Here is a 17,142-nt window from a genome sequence, read left to right on the forward strand (position 1 = left end):
GTTAAATGTTTCTGTCTGGGTTATGTATGAATGCACACTTGCAAAATTTGTATTTTATGGACTCCTACCTCTTTTAATGGACCTTGTGTATTATGCCTTTTCAGGTTTTTTCGAGTTGTTGCATATAGACAATTTACAAGAATGGTACATGGCATTCTTCGAGACAAAAGACTTCCAGCTTGTGCTTACCATGTTATTCGAAAAACTTTTAATTTAAAAAAATGAACTCTTTGCAGGGTATGAAGAGGACAATTTGTAAAATAACATAACATTATATATTATTTTAGGTGTTGTTTGCATGAGCCCAGCTAGTAGGGATTCAGTGAAGTGTGGAATGATTTAAGCCACTCTTGATATATTGCATCTTCGATTCACACTTATACTTGTTATACCAAACGTACAAAATTACAATTCCTTTCCCTTTATTCTTTCCATGCAGTCAATTCACACTTCACTGAATCCCACGTAACTGGGCTCATACCACAAGGTCCTAAAAAACTCGTTACTTTTGGTTTTTTGGACAGTTCATTATATTTTTATGGCCTTTCATCCAATTCTTGCACACAGTGCATCGAGGTGCTGCTCTCTCATTTCTCTGATTAGTGATTATTTCTTGGACAGGTGATACTTCAGCTATATCAAACAATAAAGTGAGTCAGTTCCAAAAATAAGATTCAAATTAACTCAAAGCAAGTAATGCCTTTTGTAAAACCTGGCTTAGTTGGGGGGAAATGTACAGCTGGCATGCTTTGTCTTCTTGCTTTTTTTGAGATAGCTTCACTTTTTGATTGCTTGTCCAACATGGAATTCATTGGCAATGGAGTCATTCGTAAAACATCACCTTTGGCTTTTCTCAATGTTTCCTCATCAATGAGTGCAGAGCACAACACTTGATAAATATCTTCAACATACCCTGGAGGAGCAATGTGCAAATTATTCAAAATTTTATTTTATGGTAATCATTTCTTATTAAGGCTTTCATTATTATGGCATTAAACACATGATATCTGGCAGTAGGAGAAATGTATTAAATAACCTTACCAAAATCCTGAGCAACTTTAACATTTCTTACAACAGCTTCACCATTTTTAAATTTTGGATAATGCACTTTAACCTGGGGAACTCCATTAACCTCTTGATTATCCCTGTCCAAATTGCTGTTGAAGTGAGTTACAGCAAGGATATGCCTTCATGAAATATGAAATTGCATTCAATTTCTTGAAAAAGTTTAAATTGGCACGAGGGAATAAAAACTGTAATGACACATTGGTGTTTCACCACACATGTTTCATAGAATACCTGCAGAACATCCCAGGAAAAGAGTAGCTTATCATTTTGGGTGCAAACTGGTTAAGAGCTGAGTGAAATCCCTCCAATGCACTTGTTTGAGACATTGGAGAAGCTTTAACGATTCCAGCAATCAACCTTGGTTTAGTTAAAGTTGCATACATCTTATTGTATGATATAGAATCTAAAGACAAGGCAATGAATAAGAGATTATTAAACACATAATATTTCTTTTTTAAAGCAACAAGAATTTTTTTAGATTTTTTACCTTCATTTAGCCATTTGCGTGGTTTTATGTTGGACTCATGAGCACATTTGTCAAATAAAGGGTGTGAAAATCCACTGTGTTGGTTTTTCACATGACCAAGGAAAGATTTAAACTTAGCCACAATCACATTTCCGTTACCAGAAGGTGTTGATGTAGCACTCCAGTACAAATGGTTGGAACAAGGTCTTATCCAGCTTGATAAAGACTCACATCCACCACATTTTGCAAGTTTGGTCAGGTCCTTGGTCACTTCTAAGATGAAATATAAAATATGTTTTAGATACACACTTTAATTATTGATGCCAGCATAGGTAGTAAATTGTATACAAGCTATATGTTATATTTTTGCTTCATAAAGTACTGCTTCATTAACTAAAAAAAATCATTACTTTTTGTCAAATGCCAAAGGTCAAAGTAGTGGGTAATACTTGGACAATTCTCTCTCAAATGTTTGGCAATTTGTGTGTGCCTGTCAGTGATTAACATGGAGATTGGAATTTTGCGAGATTTAAGAAAATCCATCGATCTTTTAAATCCCTCAAACTCTATACCAGTGCTATTTCCAACTTCATTTCTCTACAAAATAGCAAATAGGTAAATAATTTTAAAGAAGAAAATCACATAATTCAAACAAATGTACCTGCACAAGAGAAAAACTAATAATTTGAGGTACTGTGCAACAGAATGTTGTATATGCACAATATTTGACACTATGTCCCATGGAATCGTGTCTTCCATCCCCAGCAATTGCAATAAGCTGTTTACATGCCATCACTTTCTCTATCAAACTGTCTTGGTATTTTTTCAAGTAGATCACCAATGCAGGATATAGTTTTTCCTACACAAAACTTTAAAAAGACTTTCAAGCTTTTCATTTGATTGTATTAATTTCTTTACATTTTTCTTTTACACTGTTGGATAAGTCTTACTTACACGCTGGTGAGAGAAGTATGTACTCAATGAAATGCATGCCAATCCCATGTGCTGTAGAACTCTGATCACCTTTGTGGCAGAGGTTCCAGCAATCAAAATACCAAATGACAATAGCAAATTTCCAGCAGGAATGGAAGTCCCAGTCATGACTGGTTGACTATTCCATGTTGTGGCTGCTCCACATTTTTGATTGGAACAACTAACTTTCACTTTTGCCATTGAACCATTTTGCAATATCTCAACAAGAACATCATCTCATTTGCAAATTGGGCAGAATTTAAAAAGTTCAAACAGTTGGGTGAAGAACACAATGAATTTTTTCTCTGTTCTTAGGTTGGTGTCTTTGTTGAGCACTCTACAAAAGAAAAAAACTCAATGTATGAAATGCAATAGTAGCTATCAATAAATACAATTACATACTGGCACACATTATTTGTGTCATCAAGGTAGTGACTGATTAAATAAGCTGTTTAACTTTGATTTATTTAACAATCACCACTATTTTAACATTGTCATGGTGATTGATACATTACAGTTCTCATCCAAAAATTGTTACCTTTTAAATGTTCTTGGCTGCTCTGATTCAGAGTCAACTTCCATGTCACTAGATGTGATTATCTCTTCTGTCTCAGTCTCTTAACTTTGTTGAGCACCAAGATCACTCTCTGAGTCTGAGTCACCACTAAGATCATTTGGGTCCAAAACCTCCTCAGCAGGACAACTATCAAGATCAACCACTTTGCAACTAGTTGATGATTCTTCATTGCTGCTGCTGTTGTCATACTCATCTATGAAATAAGATACTTCAGTAATGAGCAGCTACACAAGGTTGATTAAGTCCATATTTCTTAGTAATTAACTTCAATAATTTTCCAGGGGTGCATGCAAGCTTAGTTGGTAGTATTGTAGAAATTGAGGTTATTAAACATGGCTGATCCTATTACGTTGGCAAATCTTCTCTTGACCTAGAATCATACATGAAATAAAATTAACAGGCGTATTATCTTAAAAAACACTTACCCACGGCAAGCATATCTATATTAGAACTGCTTGCATAAGTTCTGCTACACTGAAGCTTAAGCTTTGCCCCAAGCCATAAGTTCCTGTAGCGACGTTTCTCTTTCTCCAGTTTTAAACAATTTTGGCATTCTAATTCACATTGCACAGCTACTTCCTAAATTAGTACAAACAGCAATACATATACAAAACAATAATTTACGTTAACCTTTACAGCAGTGGCGTAATAATCATATAAGTTTACTTTCTCTAATACAGGCTCATCACAAGTTGTTTCTTATATTTGCTCTTGAGGTTCGCTACTTGTACTTGGAATATTTTCTGATTCAACCTCTCTTTTATAATCAGACATCCACTTTCTTTTCATCTAAAATGGCATGTATTTATGAAATATACTCTCACACAGATTCCAGGTAAAATGTAGATATGCATATGTATAATTTTAACGTGCTCACCATTCTGCGATCTCTTGTTGTAAGTTCATTGTCATCTTTTCGAGGATAAATGCTCGGGTAAGCAACGATTCCGAACTCATCTCGAATGAGTCGAGGTGCAAAATTACTTTCTGATTCAGAAAGCGAGCCGAATTGCCGAGAAAACGAATCTTTTGTGAAGTGTTCCGAGCAAACTGCGGAATTCTTTGTGGGGACCCACTTATCGCGAGTAGCTTTCACAAAGTTGACCCATCGCTTTCTCCTACGCTTAGCTTCGCTTCTTTCGTCGTTAAAAAATGGTATGCGATGAAGTGAAATGCCTTTCTCCAAACTGGCTACGTTAGAACAACCAAAAACTACACATCGATCTGGCATTTTTGTGTTTGTTCACATGCATAAATAGTGTAACTTGTTTTGGAAGTCACTCTGTGTTCCTTAAATGACGTCACAAGTAAGTCCCATGCCACGGATTAGAGCTCTCGACAATTTTTACAAAACGTTGAAATTTAGGTTTTATTCGCATCTTTGCCGAAAGATAACTCAAAAACGAAAAACGTTATTCAAATTCTGTAAACGGCATTTGTATTATTTATCCAAAATCTATTTGAAAATTAAAAACTAAAAATAGCTGTATGTGCACTTTAAGGTTAGAAAACTTATGACATGTTATGCATGCATGCTTACACAAGAATATATAAGCAAATATAAATTGACTTGATGTGATGCCCGATGGATTTGTCATTTGTGTTTTATTTATGTGATTCAAAACAAAACAAATTTTCAAATTTCGATCATATTTAAAACGTTTCTATTGATTTATTTCTTGATGTGTTCAATAGATACTTAAGATAAGATGTACAAAAATGAAATGAAGCATGATATTTGAAATTTACATAATATTATTTCAGATCTGCTACAAATGGCAACTGAATCTATAGTTCATTGTAATTTCTGCTTGTTGGTGACAACTCTGTGTTGACTATTTTGAGGCTGATGACCTCTATGGAATTATTTTTATTTGCTGATTATTATGCGAAACATCCATGTTTTTCAAATGTTTTTGAAACTCAGCATAACAAACACTTTGATTCTATCTCAAGCATGGTGGCCATGTCAGTCTCTTTTGAAGCTATTGATAGTGCTGGAAGTGGTTGTTCTGTTGCTGAACTGGTCAGGGCAGAAGCTGTGTTAAATATAAAAGATATGGCATAGACTGGGTTTGTTTGTTTGTTGGCACTCTCTTCAGTTACATCCTGTAGCATTTTTTCTTATTATCCTGACATATAATCTTGTGCTTATAGGTGGAATTTATTATTTAACCAAAGAATTGAACCTCGTATTCGATCTATAGCTTGTGCTTCCACTAGTAATTATTTGCTAGTTTTGTTTTGCTTTGAAGGTTCAGCTCCTCAAGCAACTGCATTCAAACACAATCACTATGTGCCTTTGATACTTGCTGGGAAGGGAACTAAAAGAAAGGGAAGTAGTCACTTGTCACGAGCTAAAAAGCCCAGTATACAAACATAGTTGAGGTTTTACACCTTCTGGTCCTACTGAGACAACCATGACAACCAAGGCTCATCCATATGGTATATCTCACAATATCGCTTTGGGCTCTTGTGATGTTTCTTCTTTTATTTCATCTTCTACCTTGCAATTACCAGATAATAAAACTGCAAATGATGATTTGCCTAGAAATCCATATGATGTTGGTTTTTATAGAGAAAAGGTGAGAGGTATGGAAATTCATGAAATTGAAAAACTTGTAAAGAATGTATTCGTACCTGATGAATGCTAAAAATACTTATATTTCACTTGCGGGAGAAATACGTACCTGATGAATGCTATGAATTTCCTGAAACTGTTGATGCAAATGATCGCAGTAGGTCCTTTCGACATGATTGGCTGAAGGATTATCTTTGGCTTTCGTATTCCCCAAGTTATAATGGTGCTTTTTGCTAACCATGTGTTTTGTTTGGTGATAGGTTTCCCTCCAAAAACAGTCGAATTAAAATATTTTTTCAGAGCCATTAACACATTGGCCTGATGCTAAAAGTGCAATAAAAAGGCATATAAGTACATCATCAGGTCTTCATGTTCACATTTCGGCTCTTCTTAAGGATATCTTGGATCAGAGTTCCGGTAAAAGCCAGCCAATAAATGTCATGATTGATAGTAACTTAAAGAAAAAGATTTCAGAGAATAGGAAAAAATTAGTTCCAGTAGTTGATACCATCATTCTTGCAGGTCGCCTTCAATTACCACTTAGAGGTCATCGCGATGATTCTCAGTATCATCCTGAAGTTGGTGAATATTCTGAAAAGCATGTTTGTAATTTTATTGAATTATTAAACTTCCGTGTTCGTGAGGGGACACCATTTTGGAAGCCCATCTTAAGCATCATGATAAAAATGCCTCCTACATCTCTAAAACTACTCAGAATGAGTTAATTAGGTGTTGTGGTCAATTCTTCACTGAACAGCTTCTAGTTGAAGTAAAAAAGAGCACGTTTTATGCATTGATTGCAGACGAAACATGTGATATTTCTAATAAAGAACAGATGTCTTTGGTTTTGCGTTTTGTTGACGAGGAGTTCAACATAAGAGAAGAATTTTTTCGTTTCATTCATTGTAGTGAGGGTATGTCTGGGAAGGACCTTGCATCTGTGATTTTGAAAAGTTTAAACGAAGAGTTGAATTTGAACATTCAGGACTGTCGTGGGCAGTGGTATGATGGCGCAGGTGCTGTTGCTGGATGCATTAATGGTCTTGCTGCAAGGATTAAGAATTTGAATGATAAAGCCATTTACACACATTGTTTCAGTCACAGATTAAATCTTAGTATTTGTGGGACTTGTGCTGTTCAGTATGTAAGAAATGTTTTGGAACATGTGAAGGAAGTTGCTAACTTTTTCAACTCTTCCCAATGCAGACAACTAATTTTGGAGAATTGCATTGGAGAAAACGGTCCAGATTTTGCAAAAAAGAGATTGAGAAGTGCTTGTAAGACAAGATGGGTCGAGCGTATTTCTAGCTTACATACTGTTGAAGAACTGTATGTTGCTATTGTTTTTTCCTTGGAAGAAATGAGTTTTAACGTCGAAGACAAGTGTAATCGTTAGACCTCTAGTAAAGCTTCCCCTCTGTTACGTCTTTTGACATCTTTTGATTTTATTGCAGCAGTGATAATAACTAGGTGTATTTTTGATATTACTCTTCCAGATACTCAGTTACTTCAGTCTTCTAGTAATGATATTGCTGACGGTTTGAACTTGATTGAGGCATTAAAAATATTGTCGAGAACTGTAAGAAATGAAGTCGATGTTTATCATGCTAACTGGTACAGTATTGCATTGACGATGGCAGAAAAAGTGGGTGTTGAAGAGAAAAAACCTAGTGATCGTCAGGCAATTAGAAGTAATGTTCCGTCTGAATCTGTATCTGATTACTTTAAGAAAACAATAACCATTCCTTTAGCTGATCACTTGTGTTCTGAGTTAGAAAAAAGGTTTGATTCATCAGCAACTAGCATATATTATGGCTTGTTTTTAATTCCATCCAAGTTACTTTTGTGTCTTTCTTGTAGCGTTACTTGGAAGGAAAAATTTTACTCATTTACTTCTTTGCTCTTGGATGACCTTCCAAATCCAAAAGCTTTAGATGGTGAACTTGATCTCTGGCAGAAATACTGGGAATCGTCTTCTAAAACTTGTCTTCCTGAAAATTTCTCTTCTACTTTAAAGTCGGTAAATTTTCCAGGTTTTGAGAACATAAAATTATTGCTAAAGATCTTAGGTACTATCCCAGTTACTTCTTGTGAGTGTGAGAGGTCGTTCTCTGCTTTGCAAAGATTAAACTACTATACAAGAGGTACTATGGCTGCTGACAGGTTAAATGGTCTTGCTTTATTGTATATTCATCAGGACACTAATCTAGATATAGAAAAGATTATAGATCTTTTTTCAAAAGACAAAAGAAGAATTGAACTAGCTTTCTAGTTCGGAGTGAAAGTTCTTCATGCCTATTTTAAACTCTTGACTGTAAATATGACTGCCGCTAACCTCAGTTAATATAAACACAAACAGTCGTTCTCAGGACTTCACTTACCTGGACGACCGAATGTACAAACAATTTTTTGCTTTTTTTTATAGACAACTTCATTTGATAAATTGACATGGAATCGTTTGCATAATAATCAGCATATAGGTATGACTAGACCATTATAAAATGAAATTCCATATTAATGATGTGTAAAGAATTTTTTAGGCTAGGTTTGTAATGAACCAGGCCGTCCATGTCGGAAGCCCTCGAAGCATATTTTTCTGCGAGTTTCCTAGGCATGCTGATGAGCTCTGATATTGAGCGAAACGGTCAAAAATCGATAATTTATGAGCAAGAATGTTAGCTCATTCCAGTAATAAATAGTTTGGAAGACCAACTGCAAAAACGCAGGAAATAACGTTTTTCGCAATGCAATTTTAAAATTTTACGGGGGGGGGACATGTTTCTGGACCCCCCTAGAAAACTCGTGCTAACGGTGCCACATTGTGCCTAAGTGCATATACGAATCTGGATCGGCGCCTGATGTTCGAGGCTTATTTTGAGCAGAGATTACGTCGATCGTAATGAAAAATTGCATCATTATTGCGTCAACGACAATTTAGTCGTGAAGTTTCAAGACAAATTAAAACTCGGTAACTCTAGTGCAGATTGAGGAATAATACTTTATGTGAAGCATGAAAAAAATGTCAAGATCTACATGTTTTTAAATTAAATTCATTGCGTGAATTCCTAACGACTACAAGAATAGAACACTGAGGACAAGATGAAAGTATATCACGTAATGTATAGTTCTATCGTTTGGCTCGATAGATAGCTTATAGAAACATACCAGGTGTGTGATATTTGTTATATTTACCAAAAGGAGAATACTTTACGTTAATGTTAATGTTTAGTCAGTGTATGATGTGTTTGTGTTTCAATATTGCATCTCTCTCTCGGAATTCGACTTTGTCATTACTGCCCTAAGTAACTTTCCATTTTCTATGAAAAGGAAACAAATAATAGCTTTAATTTACTGTTCTTCATAGGAACTGAGTGTTGTTGACATCAACTATACGTCAAATAGTATGATCAACTTTATTGGAGGTTTTTATCAATAGCAAAAAGTGGCGTAGCTAGAGGCCATGTTAGTTATGCTCATCATGACTAAAAACTTCTACAAAATAATTATTTCATTTTTTTAGAGGGATTGTAGATTTCTGATGTATGACTGTTTCTTAGAGATTATTTTTATTCACATATAACAATTTGGGACAAAAAGCAACTACAAACTTGCTCTATGCGTGTTATCAAAGTATTCTACAGCGTATTATCTTACCGCCATGCAAAAGCTTTAAGTAAAACTTATTCTAAACTTTCAAGCGCGCCTTAGTCATGCTCTTAAAAATCAGCATGACCAAATATGTTTTATAGTGATTTTTTTGTAATCTGGTTTGATAAGAGCATCTGAGCATGCTCAAACGCGACGTTTTACGTCATCTGGTCATGCTGTTTTTGAAAAGCATGACTAACACTTTATGCCACGAGTGATTTTCTTTGTGCGCGATATTTGTGTTTATAGTTCATTAACATTCAAAAAATTACAAAACACTATCTTTATGATCCCCTTGTTTAATTCCATATTTTTCTGCTGCCAAAGCAGATATCATGGATTGTTTGCCTTCGAAGCATTCTTTGCTTGATAATCTGGCTAGTAAAATATACTCAAAAATTGAAGGCTGATGGCAAAATTGTGAACAACATTTACTGTTCGATGCTTTCGAGAGAGTTGATACAGAAAGATGGATTTGGTTTATTTTGGAAGAGATAGCATTGCAAGTAAGTGTTTTTGCTGGCCCTGCCTATTCTTCCTGAAGTTCAAGGATTAATTAATGGAAAAACCCTATAGCAAAAGTCATGTGCTGTTATAGGGCATAATGGTTATATTTTTAGTCGTGTGGGACGTATTGGTGTACATTATTGTAATTTTTACTATAATCAATACAAACCTAGAGTTGATATTAAATCTAACTATACAATGTATATAAATGAATATGCTATTAAAAATCAATTGTTTCATTTTTAAATGTTTTTTTTATTTTTTTGGTTTTATTAGTAAGTTTTTGCAGATAAAGTGACAAAAACGATGAAACGAATAAAAATAAATTAATAATTTTTTGTAGATTACATAAAAAAAAGATGATTTTACAATTTTTCCCGTCGTGTAATCTTTAAAATATTGGTTATATTGGACATATTGATGGATTATTTTATAAATTTTTTTATAGATTTTTTGGCGATACAAGTTTTTGCTATTTTATTGATAGAATATCATGGTCATCCAATACTATACCCATTGCATTTTGTATGCAGTTATATATTGAATTGAAAAGTATCCCATCGAATAGGAAAGTGTTGAATATTAAATGAACTAGAAAAGATTAAAAGTATTCAAATTTTTTTAAATATGATTCCAAAAGAGAAATTTATAAAAATTAGATTTTATTGAAAAATTGTACGGGATATTAGGGTTTGTACGTTGTTGGGATTATGAAAACTTTGAACATATTTATTTAATTCCTACTTATTGGGTGTAAATGCAGTATAAAAAGTTGTTATTATTTGATGAAGATTCTTGTTGTAGATATAGTTTTATTTTGGTTTCTCAAAAAAACCGATATTAAGTTATATGATCATTTTAACATTTATTTGCATGACTTTCATAGTGTAAAAAAATATGTTTTTCATTTATGTTTACATTGTGGGGATTTATTTAGAATTGTTAGCAGTGTGAAAATTTATATATCATGTAAAGAATTTTTCGATACACTGAAAAAAATTAACTTATTTAATGTAAATAAAAATGTAATTTATAAATTTTTAATAGAAAATGGAATTATGTTGATTATGCACGACGTATATTATCATGTAAATATTGTAACATATTGTTACATGATTTTATATTTTTATTAGTTGTAAAATATAAAAAAAAACAAAACAAGTAATTCAGTAATTTATTATGATAAGTTACATTTCTTAAATTTATATAGAATATTTTATAAAGACTCTAACTTTCATATTTCAAATTGTAATGATATTTTATTTATTAAAAAAAAATGCATTTGATAGAAACGAATTATTTTTTTAAATCTTTAACGATAAATAATGGAATTAATTAAATACAAATTTTCTATTTTTTTATTTTCATTCATCATTGTCTTTAAATATCCACAATCTTTTGTTTGATTTTTTTTATAGATCCTCTCATACAATTTTATTTATAACAATCAATTCACTTTTTTCTTCAAATAAAGATTCGTTTAATTTCTTCATTTCTTTAATAGTTTCTAATGTTTTTTCTCTTTCCACCAAATTTTCTTTCTTTTCTTCAGCAATTCGAAGTCTTTCTTCCAACTCTTTCATCATTTTTTCTGTGATCAATTTTTCCATACCGTAATTTGTGATTTTATTTTGATTACTATAATTTTCAATCGTTATTTCTTTTAACATTTTTTATTTCCTTATCTATTTTTAACAGCTTCAAAATATCCGTCAAAAATAATTGATTAGTATCACGTGACAAATCAAAAAATCTATTCATAAACTGAATAAAATTCTCTCCAAAACTCTCTCTATTTTCCATATCTAAAATATTTTTATTTTCGCTAATAATTCCTTCGCTGTATTTACACCATGCTTTTTTTGTTTACAAATTTAATTATTCTCTTTATATGTAGTAGTAACACCGCCTATAGATTCCTTACATATTTTAAAATTATCATATTTTTCATTATTTCTATGATAATTTCTATGAAAATTGTCCTTTCGTAAAACAGTATGTACAAGTAAAAAGTTGTACAAGTAAATTCTCATCAATTTTTGCTCATGTCTTTATTTGTTCATCGATCTTTATACGTGGAATCAGAAAAACCAAAAGGTAGATAATATTCATTTTTTATCATTTTTCTTCAGTGCATTCACATACAATTGAGAATGACTTCCAACAATATTACAGTAATTTAAATCTTCTCCATGCCATTTTTTTAAATCTTTATATAAATCAGAGAGAACTAACAAATCGTTTAACAAATCAATATATTCATCAACTAATGAAAATTAAGTATAATGGTTTTCTAACACTAATATTTTCAAATTATTTTTCTCTCTCTTTAATTTTCTCTTTCTAAAATAGAAATTCATATACAAATCTCATATTACTACATTACCTTGAATCTTAAAACATTAATAACCAAGTATCGCCAACGATTTTGCCCAAGGTTTTTACAGTTCATTCTATTTTCCATAGTCTTCTTTTCTTATGTCACATCACATTCTTCTCGATTTAGTATCTCATCAAACAAATTAAACGAGTAGCGTTTTTCCCCATATTGCTTATTTTGAGAAAAGAAATGCATTTATCTCAAAATGAAGCCATCGACCAAAAAATTGTAAAACCACTTTTACAATGATTTTTTTTTACCTGAATCAGAAATTTCGCGAAAAAAATTGTGACATAAACACTTAAACAGTTTTTCAAATTACATATTCCAAGATTGAGATTGTCCGTTGAATAAGTTCTTTGTATAAAATATATCCCTTTTTATAATCACTCTTGCTAATTGCCATGCTTCCGAATCTTCTTTCTTTGGTCTTTTAAAAGCGTTTCCAATTTCATGTTTCAATACAAGTAGTGTCTCTTCCTTGACTTTGATCAGTAAGATTCGGAAAAACAGTGAAGACTCTTTTCTTAAGTCTGGTAGAGTTAAATGATCCACTTTCAACTCCTAATGTCTTCAACTTCATTTTAAAATATGTTGTCAGCTCCGTCATCTTAAGCAAAACTAAAGAATCTGATTCTAGTCGTTCTTATATATAAGCAATAAGTTCAGCAAACGCTAGCCCATCAAGGTTTAGCCTGAACGTTCAGCCTTTGTTGACGTCTCAGCCTTCATTTACCTTGGTCGATTATAGAGAAAAATAAGCATTTGGGATGGTACTTTGCTTCCATTGCTACCATATCACGATTTGATACTTTGCTATAAGTTGTCTGTCGTTTAGCAGAACAGCACATTCCCTAACATTTCCGTCTATCTCAAGCGTTGAAGCTGCACGAACGTTTGAAGAGTTGTCTGGTTTATCACAGAAAATGCACTCATTCTTGGAAACTGCAGGGAAGCTTGCTTATCTGGCTTTAACTGGACTTCCTTTTTCGATTTCAGATGTTTGTTCTTCGTCTGTCTTCTCCGCAACTAAGCTTCTTTTCAGGGCACGTTGCAACTTTGTATTGGTAAAAAGATCCTGCATGACTTATGCCATGATGCTTGGCGTTCTTTCAGCGTTTCTTCTATTCCATTACCTCCAGTCCATGAGTTATATAATATTCTAAGAGGGAAGCAGTTATTGACACTACATGTGCATGCTTTGTTGTGTTTACAACTTGATCAAGAAAAAAGAATCTTCTTGATTAAATTGACCTTGCAAAAATGCGCACGTCATTATAATCTTAAAGGAAAGTTTTACAACAAGAACAAGTAAGGATATAATAATGGATTACTTCATGGTTGGTCAGTGCGTACGATTTTTATGTACGAGTTGAAAATCAATTTGGGGATTGTTTTGAAGCGTTTCAAAACATTGAAGTGACAAAAAATGATAAAAACCTGAAATGTTAAAGGATAGAATGAGTAAGTATTTTGAATTCTAACACAAGTAAGGTAATAAATCTTAAAGAAACTTAATTGAATGTTCTTCATCGTTTCACTACGATCTACCATTGCACTATGGTGAAAGCCGGGAGGGCGCATTGTTATACACTTTATATATAATAAAAAAATATTAAAATGCTGACTCAGCACTTTTAAGAATATTCCATGCAAAATATTTTGGAAAGTATTGCCCTAAAGAAAAAATTGTAATATACTTCTTCTATCATCTTAGCGGTTGTATAAGAATATACAGGGAAATTGCAGATTTCTCTGAACATTACTTTTTTTTTATACCAACGACGTCATCAAACATGACATTCGCAGAATTCGTTTTAAATGTAAAATACGGCTGGCCCAATATCAAAATTTTGTGTTTCTAGGCATAGCAAGAATGTTTCTATGCTAAAATGCTAAAATAATCAACATAGCATAGAATGAATATATTACCATTATCACTCTCTAAAGCATTAACACTTCAGTATAAATAGGGATTTTAACTTATTGATTTTTACACCAACCTTTCTCATCTTCATCTGGACAATCCTCCAGCTCTTCAAGGATACTGCTGACATTCTTTTGCTTTGTCTTTTTAATAGCAGACAGCATTTTATATTTGTGCAAATTCCATCGTTCCTTCATGTCTTGCACAACATCACTCTTCTCCAAAATACGTCCTAACTCTGCTTTCAGCTGGAAAAAAATTAAACCAAAAAACTAATTATCTTTCTCTGAGTAATTGTGATACAACTGACAGTTTTGCTACAGCATACATACTCATGGACAGCAGCAGATTAATAATTGGCAAAAAACTCATATTCATAAATTCATATGCTACATATAATCTGTTGAATTAAAATTGTTTGTAGTACTAGAATCTAGTAAAGTATACCATGCACGTATGAATATTACCCTCTCATTAGGCTAACATGCCTGATACTTCAAAAAAATTGAAAAATCAGAAAAAGAAATGAAACCTTACTTCAACTCCCTTGGTGTGTTTGAAAAAAGGGAAGTCATGCAGAAGCTTCCAAACCCTTGTATTGTTCACCAAAATTTCTCTACGCCAATGAGCAAAGGTATTGTTCATCAACAGATTGATCTTGCTTAAGTCTTGCGAGCCAATATTAAACATTTCAACCAACTGCTTTTGTTGATTTACAATAGCTGCTTCTGTTTCACCTTCTGGAAGAGATGGGAGAGAATTGCAAGCTGATTTCTTACTTTTCCTACCAGGTTTTCCCTTTGGAATTAGGACTCCTTCTTCAAGCCGCTTTCGCTTTTGAGCTCGGGATGCTCTTCTTCGCAGATTAAGGACTCGGTCTGCTATTTTGTTTGCCCATAGTTGCTGGAAAAAAACAAAACAATGACAGTACTTTATGAAACTGAATTATGCAGCAATATAATTGATTTTTTTAACCTACATGACCAGAACCAAATGATCCCTTTAAGAATGGATACTTTTGAATTAACATAAGAGCAATGTGTTTTCTTTCATGAACAGTTGGCGATACAGTATGTGCCGAAATTGAAGAAGTTAATTGCATGTTTAATGCATTTTTTTCATTTGGATTTAGTTCCTGCCTTTTTAATGCCTCCTCCACTGCTGGTTCCCACTATACACAAACAGCATGGTTTAATATGATATGGCAATCTTTATTAACATATATTAAGCTTGTAGAGTGTAAAAAACTAAGTTTTAATGCTACTTACTCTTGTTGGCAAACAAAACTTGGGAAACCAATTGGAATTGTTCACATTAGCTGTCAAGGGACTCCTTGGAACATTGTCCTTGAGATGTCTCTCTGGTCCAATGTTCTTAAAAAATAGTAAAATTAAACCTTAACATACAACATAAAGAAGTAAAGAAATAACGCAGCAAAATTTTCAAAACTTCAACACTGTATTTATTGTGGAATTTATGTAATTCCACAATGAGTAACAAAAATGAAAAGTGGAATTACATCCATTCATGGAAAGAGAATGCTAATTTATGGATTTTATATAACAAAATAATTGAGTTCAGGAAAATTTCCTATGTAACTGAGTCAAACATGAAACATCGTATATTTATGAACTAGCATTAGAACAAATATTGTATACAAATAATGGCTTCAGCCTTCATACCCATCATTTTGATGATCAGCTGAAGTACTAAGAACAATGTCTTCATTTACATCCAAGTTGATGGTTCTTATGTGGCTTGAATAGATGTGCGAGTGCACTGTTGAAGCTGATTCTGACAAGCCCTGTTAATAGAGGATTGAATCATAAATTCTACTTATAGTGACTCTTCATCAAACATAATACAACATAACTAAAGCATAGAGGAACAAAACAATATATAGTAAGCAGACTAAATGCTTTTAAGCTATTTCAGGCAAAATAGGAGCAATGGTTCATCTGGATCCACACAATTACAACACAAACAAGTGAAGCTGGGTTGCTTGACACCTCATCATGATTTTCTTGATGATCAGCTGAATTACTCGGAATGTCTGGATTCACATCTTTGTTGATGGTTCTGATGTTGTTCGAAGTGACACAAGAGTGTCTTGTTGAAGCTGATGACCCCTGTTAATAGATGAAGCCGGAAATTTTACTTCTGGTGATTTTATAACGACACAATCAAAGCACATAGCAGTAAAAAATATAATCAACAAACCAATAACAAACCAAGTATTTTGAACCATTTTATGTATAGAAAACCTGTAAGGCTTCAATTTACCTTTTGAGTAACGTCATTCCAAATACACGTTAATTTCTTGCAAAGTTTTATTAGAGGAATCGTCTGATAAATATCATGTGGTTCTAAATTGAAAAAATTCTCGCCGTTGACTTGACAAGCTTTAAAAATATAAGAAGCAAAACATCAATGAAATTACGTTATTGCTGTTGCTATTCTCTAAAAGCGCTCGACCAAATTTGCCTAATAGCAAAACGTAAACAAGGCAAGTCATCCATAAATCTAATTTTGAATTATTTTCTACACTAGATTTATGCACGAGACACCAAACCTCACACATGCGACCTACATTTCAGGATGAGACAATACCTTCAAAATCTTCGACAATTTCATCCAATTTGTTCTTTTTCAAAAAAAGAATAATGTCAGCGACAGATGATTGTTTGTTGATTTCCATTTTGCCCACAATAGAAGAGTTTAAACACTTAAAATGCACTTCAACAAAGCACAAGAAGTTTAGAAACACGCCACGCGACTACATACAACGGCAACAGGCTGTCAGGCACGTGCCGCTGCCAATTTTTTTTGGTTAAAATTACCAATATTTTAATGGTCAAAAAGGTTTGACCAATTTAAAAATTGGTTGTGACGAAAAAATTGGTCATTTTGACCAATCTGTTTTTACTGTGTACAGGTATAAAATTTCATTTTTTACTATGTTGATTATAACGGGATATAATTGCTTATGTTGGAAGCTAGTGTAAATAATAAAGGA

At 33.0% G+C, this 17,142-nt stretch overlaps 3 protein-coding genes and 3 long non-coding RNA genes across 6 annotated transcripts; 1 reads left to right on the forward strand and 5 right to left on the reverse strand.

The window, feature by feature from the left end:
- Nucleotides 1-502: 502 nt before the first annotated feature.
- LOC124456596 lies at nucleotides 503-3,245 on the reverse strand. Its single transcript, XM_047007003.1, has 9 exons — nucleotides 3,045-3,245; nucleotides 2,489-2,843; nucleotides 2,196-2,393; nucleotides 1,945-2,131; nucleotides 1,556-1,807; nucleotides 1,300-1,471; nucleotides 1,042-1,187; nucleotides 713-913; nucleotides 503-633 (listed from the first exon to the last, which is right to left on the reverse strand). The coding sequence occupies exons 2-9, from the start codon at nucleotides 2,705-2,707 to the stop codon at nucleotides 503-505; spliced, it is 1,506 nt and encodes a 501-aa protein (XP_046862959.1). The 5' UTR covers nucleotides 2,708-2,843; nucleotides 3,045-3,245.
- Nucleotides 3,246-3,705: 460 nt separating this feature from the next.
- LOC124456620 (THAP domain-containing protein 5-like) lies at nucleotides 3,706-4,321 on the reverse strand. The gene is made up of 2 exons (XM_047007018.1): nucleotides 3,961-4,321; nucleotides 3,706-3,872 (listed from the first exon to the last, which is right to left on the reverse strand). The coding sequence occupies exons 1-2, from the start codon at nucleotides 4,312-4,314 to the stop codon at nucleotides 3,783-3,785; spliced, it is 444 nt and encodes a 147-aa protein (XP_046862974.1). The 5' UTR covers nucleotides 4,315-4,321; the 3' UTR covers nucleotides 3,706-3,782.
- A 1,182-nt stretch (nucleotides 4,322-5,503) lies between these two features.
- Nucleotides 5,504-7,060, forward strand: LOC124456597 (52 kDa repressor of the inhibitor of the protein kinase-like). Its single transcript, XM_047007004.1, has 3 exons — nucleotides 5,504-5,668; nucleotides 6,060-6,266; nucleotides 6,380-7,060. Exons 1-3 carry the CDS (start codon nucleotides 5,504-5,506, stop codon nucleotides 7,058-7,060), a joined length of 1,053 nt encoding a protein of 350 aa, XP_046862960.1.
- A 6,279-nt stretch (nucleotides 7,061-13,339) lies between these two features.
- Nucleotides 13,340-14,729, reverse strand: LOC124456608. The gene is made up of 3 exons (XR_006952348.1): nucleotides 14,664-14,729; nucleotides 14,203-14,374; nucleotides 13,340-13,361 (listed from the first exon to the last, which is right to left on the reverse strand). It is a non-coding gene; the product is annotated as an uncharacterized LOC124456608 (long non-coding RNA).
- A 528-nt stretch (nucleotides 14,730-15,257) lies between these two features.
- Nucleotides 15,258-15,436, reverse strand: LOC124456609. Its single transcript, XR_006952349.1, has 2 exons — nucleotides 15,395-15,436; nucleotides 15,258-15,297 (listed from the first exon to the last, which is right to left on the reverse strand). It is a non-coding gene; the product is annotated as an uncharacterized LOC124456609 (long non-coding RNA).
- Nucleotides 15,437-15,809: 373 nt separating this feature from the next.
- LOC124456607 lies at nucleotides 15,810-16,477 on the reverse strand. Its single transcript, XR_006952347.1, has 3 exons — nucleotides 16,410-16,477; nucleotides 16,136-16,255; nucleotides 15,810-15,930 (listed from the first exon to the last, which is right to left on the reverse strand). It is a non-coding gene; the product is annotated as an uncharacterized LOC124456607 (long non-coding RNA).
- Between the last annotated feature and the right edge of the window lie 665 nt (nucleotides 16,478-17,142).

This window comes from Xenia sp. Carnegie-2017, unplaced genomic scaffold (assembly GCF_021976095.1).
Source record: "Xenia sp. Carnegie-2017 unplaced genomic scaffold, XeniaSp_v1 HiC_scaffold_57, whole genome shotgun sequence".
Lineage (NCBI taxonomy): Eukaryota > Metazoa > Cnidaria > Anthozoa > Malacalcyonacea > Xeniidae > Xenia > Xenia sp. Carnegie-2017.

Bases quoted from the DNA above. Each gene is read 5' to 3' on its own strand.
- LOC124456597 (XM_047007004.1), top strand. From the start codon at position 5,504: ATGACAACCAAGGCTCATCCATATGGTATATCTCACAATATCGCTTTG. The intron at 5,669-6,059 runs GTGAGAGGTATG...GCTCTTCTTAAG, and splicing joins TTGGTTTTTATAGAGAAAAG to GATATCTTGGATCAGAGTTC. The intron at 6,267-6,379 runs GTTTGTAATTTT...AAAACTACTCAG, and splicing joins GTGAATATTCTGAAAAGCAT to AATGAGTTAATTAGGTGTTG.
- LOC124456620 (XM_047007018.1), bottom strand. From the start codon at position 4,314: ATGCCAGATCGATGTGTAGTTTTTGGTTGTTCTAACGTAGCCAGTTTG. The intron at 3,873-3,960 runs GTGAGCACGTTA...ATGCCATTTTAG, and splicing joins CAACAAGAGATCGCAGAATG to ATGAAAAGAAAGTGGATGTC.
- LOC124456596 (XM_047007003.1), bottom strand. From the start codon at position 2,707: ATGGCAAAAGTGAAAGTTAGTTGTTCCAATCAAAAATGTGGAGCAGCC. The intron at 1,808-1,944 runs GTAATGATTTTT...ATTTCATCTTAG, and splicing joins CCTTTGGCATTTGACAAAAA to AAGTGACCAAGGACCTGACC. The intron at 1,472-1,555 runs GTAAAAAATCTA...CCTTGTCTTTAG, and splicing joins ACGCAAATGGCTAAATGAAG to ATTCTATATCATACAATAAG.